This window comes from Megascapheus bottae, chromosome 10 (genome assembly GCF_031878675.1).
Source record: "Megascapheus bottae isolate mThoBot1 chromosome 10, mThoBot2.hap1, whole genome shotgun sequence".
Lineage (NCBI taxonomy): Eukaryota > Metazoa > Chordata > Mammalia > Rodentia > Geomyidae > Megascapheus > Megascapheus bottae.
Genome location: NC_143518.1, coordinates 66,144,692 through 66,152,452, shown reverse-complemented (window position 1 = coordinate 66,152,452; position 7,761 = coordinate 66,144,692). Strand labels below are relative to the sequence as shown.

The 7,761-nt window shown below is 48.2% G+C and overlaps 1 protein-coding gene across 1 annotated transcript; it reads left to right on the top strand.

Moving 5' to 3' along the window:
• The first annotated feature begins 201 nt into the window (after positions 1–201).
• Srp9 (signal recognition particle 9) lies at positions 202–6,118 on the top strand. The gene is made up of 3 exons (XM_090341581.1): positions 202–308; positions 2,309–2,377; positions 5,651–6,118. Exons 1-3 carry the CDS (start codon positions 237–239, stop codon positions 5,771–5,773), a joined length of 264 nt encoding a protein of 87 aa, XP_090197707.1. The 5' UTR covers positions 202–236; the 3' UTR covers positions 5,774–6,118.
• The last annotated feature ends 1,643 nt before the right edge of the window (positions 6,119–7,761 follow it).

Sequence of the window (7,761 nt, the reverse complement as noted above, 5' to 3'; positions counted from 1 at the left end):
GCCCCGCCCCCGGCAGCGTTCCTCCTTCCCATTGGACGAGTGCGGCGGGGGTCCCAGGCGCGGCCCCGCCCCCGGCAGCGTTCCTCCTTCCCATTGGACGAGTGCGGCGGGGGCCGTCCAATGGGCGAGCGCGGGAGCGGCGCGCCGCCATCTTGGTGCGGGTGGCGTCGCCGCGGCTTCCTGAGGGAGGAGGAAGCGGGGTTGCCGCCTCCGCCGCCCGCCGCCCGCCCGCCGCCATGCCACAGTTCCAGAACTGGGAGGAGTTCAGCCGCGCGGCGGAGAAGCTCTACCTGGCCGACCCGATGAAGGTAGGCGGGCGGGCGCGGGCGGCGGGCGGGCCTCCCCCCTCCCTCCCTCCCTCCCCCCGCCGGTAGACCGCGCGCCGCCGCCCGCCCGCCCGCAGTACGATGGCGGCGGTAATCGAGGTGGCCTCAGCCAGCTCCTGAGGCCGCGGCCGCGCCCGCCGGGACGCGCTCGGCCCTGCGCTTCGCCCCTGCGTTTGCTGGGCCGCCGCCGGCCGCGTCCTCCCGAAACCCCACACGGGCGGGCGGTGTGTCTGAAGGGTTAGCGCCTGGTTTCCCAGAACACAAGCAAAGCCCAGGCAGGTGCGGCTCAACGGGTCAGCAGTAACCGGGCTTCGCCGAGAAAGCTCCTCCTCCTCCTCCTCCGCCGCGCCGCCCGGCTCGCCGCTCACAGCCCGCGTGCGGCCCTCGACTCCGGACGCTCGCCAGCACCTGCCGGGCGGGGCCCGCTCCCCGGCCGGGACCAGCGGGTGGTGGTGGATGCTGCTCCCGCGACCAGGAGCTCGAGGGGTGCCGAGGGGAAACGCCGCCTGCACTGCCCTACGCTTTGCCCTACGCCACCCTTGAAAGAAGAAGGGCTCCCGGCCGAGTGCCCGCCACGGCGGGAAGTGCCCGAGACTCCACTAAACCACCAGAGAGCAGCTCAGAGCAGGCTTGGCGTGCAGACCGGCGGCCAGTGCCAAAAAGGAAAGAAGAAAGCTTCCTAGAAGTGGAAGGGAATGGTTTGCCCTCTCCCTGGGATGTAGCAGGGCCCTCAGTGACAAGAAGTGTTAGGGGGTGTGGGCCAGGCGCTCAGAATTCGGTTTTATAAAATTAGTTGATGCAGACATTAAGATGAGAGCCTGCCCTTAGGCCATAGGCCTCATTCCGTAGACATGTACTGACTATGTCAAAAAGTGGAAAAGTGGGCTGGACTAAAGCAGCCTTCCTGAGGGATCGTTTGGACTTTAGCCGTTCATTTACAGTCTTCCTTTGCTTTTTCAGTGGCTTAACATGTTCATGTACATTTTTATTAGCAAGAAATGCCAAATTGCTGAGAGCCAGAGGCTCACGCCTGTCATCCTAGCTATTCAGGAGGCTGAGATCTGAGGATTATGGTTCAAAGCCAGCCTGGGCAGAAAAGTTCCCATGAGACTCTTATGTCCAGTTAACCGCTGAAAAACTGGAAATGGAGCTATGGCCAAAGTGATAGAGCACTAGCCTGAACAAAAGAGCTCAGGGACATACCCAAGCCCTGAATTCAAATCCCACTACCTACCAAAAGGGTGGTGGTGGCGGGAAAGGTAGGCTGGGCTGGCCGGCAGGCTGGGCTGGCCAGCCAGCTGGCCAAACTCCCACAGACACTCACTGCCTGTATGTGTTTTGAGGACTTTCAGTTCACTTCATTTAAACTGGCTACAAATACAATATCCACATATATGTTTCAGCAGTGATAAGATTGCCATACACAGGACACTAGTGGTTCACACCTAGCTATTCAGGAGGCTTAGATCTGAGAATTATGGTTTGAAGCTAGCCTGGGAAGCAAAGTCCATGAGACTCATCTCCAATTAACTACCAGAATATGTAGTGGCGCTATGCCTCAAGGTGATAGAACTTTGTCTTGTGCAAATCCTTTGTTCAGTCCCAGGACCAGTAACAACAAAGGATTGCCATACTAATGCCTTTCCATATCTTATTCCAAAAAGATTGTTTTTCAGTCCAGCTCATAACTTACAAAAAATGTCATCTACTTTTTTCTTTCCTTTTTTTTTTTGTTGGTCATGGGGTTTGAACTCAGCCTGAGCACTGTCCCTGAGCTCTTCAGCTCAAGGCTTACCCTTAAGCCAAGCCCCACTTCCCCATTATCTAGAGGTTAATTGAAGATAGGAGTCTCAGGTCCTTTTGTGCCCTGGCTGGCTTTGAACCTCGATCCTCAGATCTCAACCTCCTGAGTAGTGAGGATGACAGGTGTGAGCCACCGCGCCCGGCTTCATCCATCTTCTAAGTCTGTGTTTTTGTTGCAGGTGCGTGTGGTTCTCAAGTATAGGCATGCTGATGGGAATTTGTGTATGAAAGTAACAGATGATGCAGTGGTGAGTTCACCTTTTTCTTGGTTACATACTCCTGGATTTCTCGAGGTGATCATTTGTTTGAAGTAATTTATCTAGAATTTATGCAGATTACCCATTAAGACACTTATTGTATGTGCACTCCGAAATGAAAACCTCGTTTTAAAAGTCACATTCAGGACCTGCACTATACCGCTAGGCAGACACTACAACCACTTGAACATGCACACCTTCCAGGGCTGGCTTGGACTGCAGTCCTTCAGTTTATGTTTACAAAAGATGAAGTGACAGATATGATCCCACTTTATTGATGAAAATGCCATCTTGCAAAGTTTTGCTTCAGATGGACATGAACCTTGATCTCCCCAATCTCTACCTCCCAAGGAAGTAGGATTATAGGTGTGAACTCCTGGCATGCAATTTAAATAGACTGCAGAAATACTGTAGTATGTCAAGTGGGCTTAGCAGTGGTCTCTGCAGTCGTTACCCTTTGTTTCCAGGCTTTTGCACTCAGCTGACATCGCTCTTGATGAGTAGCAGTCTTCCCTCTCCTGTCCAGGGATCTCCTTAGTTCAGATTTGGCTTAATCTCGTCACTTTTGGTATGAAGATCACTCTGGTGGAAGTCCTGGCCTCCATTTTATCTTTGTTTCCTGTGATTCTGTTGTTTCATTCCTTATCAGTGGGTTTTTTTTTTTTTGCCCCAGTCTTCTGTCCTTGTGGCATCTTCATACCACTTCCTGTAAAGCAGTCCATTCCTGGGGGGGTCTGTTGGCCATGTTTGTGTATATTTTCAGAAATGTGTGTATAGCTTCCTCTGACATCCTCACTGCCCCTTGGAGAAGCTTGTGAGCTCCTCTCTGTTTCTTTTCCTGCCTTTAGACCGTTCTTATCCTCCTGGGCAGGAACCCGGAGACCGTGGTTGGTCCCTTTGCCTGGTTCCCTTGCCGTTCTTCATATACTTGAAAGGTATTCGTCTTTCGGTGCATCATATATATACTTCACTAGGTGTCTAGAGTCATGGATTGAAACCCCTGCCCCTTATTTCCTGTCATGAAGTCTCCATCTTCATAGCTACCATTTCTCTTAAGTTAGTTCTTGATCACATTGCTACATATCCATTAGAAAAGTTTGTTAACTACATCCTTGCTTTTGGTTCTGTGTTTCTGCCTGAGGGCATCCATCTATCCTTCCTCCCCTCTCCCTTTTTTTTGTGGGTCCTGGGGCTTGAGCTCCGTCTGGGCACTGTTCCTGAGCTCTTCAGCTTAAGGCTACCACCTGAACTTTGAGCCAATCCTCACTTCCCCTTTTCTATCTCAGGTCTTTTTATGCCAAGCTGGCTTTGAACTTTGAGCCTCAGATCTCAGCCTCCTGAGTAGCTAGGATTACAAGTGTGAGCCACTGCCTGGCTCTCCTTCCCCTTTTATAAAGTACATCCTCTATTACTTGATGGTTGCTCTCTTGTAAAAAACTTAGACTCCATTCTCATATCCCCCGGGTATCTCCCCCCCCCGCCCCCCCGCCCTTCTCTCTCTTTTGTTGGATGTGGGGCTTAAACTCTGGGCTTGGGCCTGGGCCTGGGCACTGTCCCTGAGCTTAGGGCTATCTACCACTTGAGCAACAGCCGCCACTTTTAGAGATAAGAGTCTCACAGGCTTTTGTGCCCAGGCTAGCTTTGAACCTTGGTCCTCAGTTCTCAGCCTCCTAAGTAGTTAGAATCACAATGTGAGCCACCAGGGTCCTGTTCTCCCTCCTTCTCTCTCTCTCTCTCTCTCTCTCTCTCTCTCTCTCTCTCTCTCTCTCTCTCTCTCTCTCCCTCTCCCCCCCTCCCTCTCTCCCTCTCTCTCCCTCTCTCCCTCTCTCCCCCCTTCTCCCTCTCCCCCTCCCCCTCCCTCTCTTTCCCTCTGTCCTCCTCCCCCCTACCTCCCCCCCCTTGAACTCAGGGCCTAGGCACTGTCCCTGAGCTTCTTTTTTGCTGAACGCTACCATTCTGCCACTTGAGCCACAGCACCACTTCTGCCTTTTTCTGTTCAGTAATCGGACCCAGAGCTTCATGCGTGTTAAGGCTACTAGGTAAACACTCTACCACTAAACCACCTTCTCAGCTCAGTCTCTCACTTTTGTATCACTCATTTCTGTATCATATTCTATTTCTTTGCAATTTTCAATCTGCCTTAGTATGACAAGACTATCTTTCAAAACCCAGTTCAAGAGAATTGCTTTATCTCTTGCATTTCTCTTTTGATGCCTTTTGAGTTGATTGACAGTTGATATCATATCTAGCTTTTTAATGGGCCTCAAGTTTCAAGCCAGTAGAGATAGGTGAGTTAATATTCTTATCTGAATTTCCAGTGCTCAATAAGAAACTTTGATCCAGGGCCGGGAATGTGGCCGGGAGTTTGCCAGCTTGCACAAAGACCTGGGTTCTATTCCTTGGTACCACATACATAGAAAAAAGCTGGAAGTGGTGCCGAGCTCAAGCGGTAGAGCTCTAGATTTGAGAAAGTCCAATGACAGTGCTCAGGCTCTGAGCTCAAGCCCGGGACTGGCAAAATAAATAAACTTTGATCCAGAGAATACTCAGTAAATGGTTTTAGAGTCATTTCTTCAAAAAGTCTTACATGATTATTCACCACTTTTTGTTTTTGGTCATATATTGTAATGCGTGATATTTACTAAAGAGTTTGCATGCAGTCAGACTGCTTAGTGGTTGTCACATCATCTAAGACCCAACTAAATTTGGTGATACAACTGAAAATGTAAAATGGGAAGAATAAATGAATACCTAGTATGTGCTATACATAGATGCGTGTGAATCTGAATCAGAGCTTAACCATTTATTGGCATTTTGTCCTTGGAAAAATGTAGGCTGTTTTGTAGAACATGACAATGATAGCCTACTTAACCTAATTGTGCTGTTGTGGAAAGCACACAAACCATGTACGAATACCTAGCAGAAAGATTCCCAGGCAGCCTGAAGCAAGACAGGAGGCAGGAGGGCTAGGTGTCATTGTGTATACCTACCTATCTAGTCCCAGTTCAGTAGGAGAATCACCAACAAAGTCACCACTACCTCCTGCAAAAGCACACTTGAAAAGTAAGCCAGCACAGAAAGGACTGGGAGTGTAACTCAAGAAGAGAGCACTTGTCTAGCAAGTCCAAGGCCCTGAGTTCAAACCCCAGGACCACCAGAAGGGTCGGGTGGGAAAGGAAGAGAATGGAAAGACTCAAATTTTCACCACTTGTATGCTCTCCAATAAGCAGTTTTACTTAATGTGTATGTTTACCATCCTGACAGTGTTTGGTCTATAGAACAGAGCAAGCTCAAGATGTAAAGAAGATTGAGAAATTCCACAGTCAACTCATGCGGCTTATGGTAGCCAAGGAGTCCCGAGCTGTGGCTGTGGCAGAAGCGGACTGAGTGACAGGTGTGAAGACTCACCGTGTTTAGAAAATAAATATCTTTTGGATTTGAGTAAGTGTTGGGACAGAAGATACAGAGTGGGCTCTTGAGTGTTTAAAGAACTTGGAATAAAAAAGCTTTCAGTTGGGAAACCTTTAGTTTTGGAAATTGAACAAGATAGACTAACTCAGAAAAATTTATATCAGTCATTTGAAAATGAAATACCAAGAGAAGCCCATTCATCTTTAAACTTAGTTCATCTGTTTTTTAAGAGAAAATTAAATAGACCCCATTTTGCCTGGACCCATATATTTCTTTTGAAACATAAAATTTATGCTGTTAATAAATAAATGGTTCACTGTGTCCTTAGTGTGAGATGTGTGATAGTGTACCTCTGTTGGGAGTAGCATGCACAGTTAGCTTGTTCCACTCCGAAATGGTCATTAGGGATCAGCTCACTGAGCAGTGGCCAACTTTCAAAATAAGCAGTTATGACTTGAATGCATGAGCAGAGTTCTGACCACTGTGTCTGCAGCCACCATGAGAAAAATCACTCCATGGGCCTGGAGTTTGGCCTAGTGGTTAAAGTGCTTGCCTAGCATGCATGAAGACCCGGGTTCGATTCCACGGTACCACATATATAGAAAAAAGCCGGAAGTGGTGCTGAGGCTCAAAGTGGTAGAGCTCTAGCCTTGAGAGAGTCCAAGGACAGTGCTCAGGCCCTGAGCTCAAGCCCACCACTGGCAAAAAAAAAAAAAAAAAAAAAAAAAGAGAGAGAGAAATCACTCCACATTACCTACCCACAGTGTCTCAGGAGGCTAACAGTTGTTCAGCATGAACTAGAGCGAATGTGACTGCTGTGCTTTTACCCAGAAAGCCAGAAGAATGACAGTGTCACACATCAACCTTCATTTGTCTTCTGATCTTACCATCCAAACATAATGTTTCTGTGTTCTCAGAAGACTCTAAACTTTTGCAATGTTGAACATTTTAGTGTGGGAAGTTTCCTCACTTTTTTTTTTTTTTTTTTTTTGCCAGTCCTGGGCTTGAGCTCAGGGCCTGAGCACTGTCCTTGGACTTTCTCAAGGCTAGAGCTCTACCACTTGAGCCTCAGCACCACTTCCGGCTTTTTTCTATATATGTGGTACCGAGGAATCGAACCCGGGGCTTCGTGCTTGCTAGGCAAGCACTTTAACCACTAGGCCAAATTCCCAGCCCAAGTTTCCTCACTTTTAAGAATTTTGGTTACGTGGGCCTAGTGGTAGAGTGCTTGCCTAGCACGCATGAAGACTTGGGTTCGATTTCTTGGTACCACATACATAGAAAAAGCTGGAAGTGATGCTGTGGCTCAAGGGGTAGAGCACACTAGCCTTGAGAAAGCCCAAGGACAGTGCCCAGGCCCTGAGTTAAAGCCCCAAAACTGGGGAAAAAAAAAAAAAATTTGGCGACATGTTTCAGAGAGGTCAGTAAATATTATATAAACATGCTTAACTTCTCAAGTATTGGCTTCTTCACTGGCATACACCATATTCATTTATCCTGATATGTAGTGGTGAGTCACGAAAGCAGTGGTTTTGCTGATACATGACTTAGAGCTGTATGTTGATGGCATGATTGTTTTCTTGAATTTAGGAAATAGAGAAATATAGTACATACTCTATTCTATACACTGGGAATGTAATAGGAAATAGTGTACGGTGTTTCTGGCTTCAGGGTTTTCCTCAGAATGAATGGGGGAGGAAGGCACTTTCTCTTTCCTCATGTACACCATCTGTTGTGTACTACCTTATATCTAGGGAGGGCCTGGGAGGAGGCCCTGCACATGGGCTCTTGGCGCCCTTGCAGCTTACAGCAGAAGCTCTCTCATCATACATCGTCCCATTTGTAAGGAAATGGAAAGACTTGGAAAAAAATATTAAATGAGGTAAGCCAGACCCAAAGGAACATAGGCTCTATGGTTTCTCTCCTTTGTAATAACTAGTACAAACCTAGAACTCTCCTAGCAG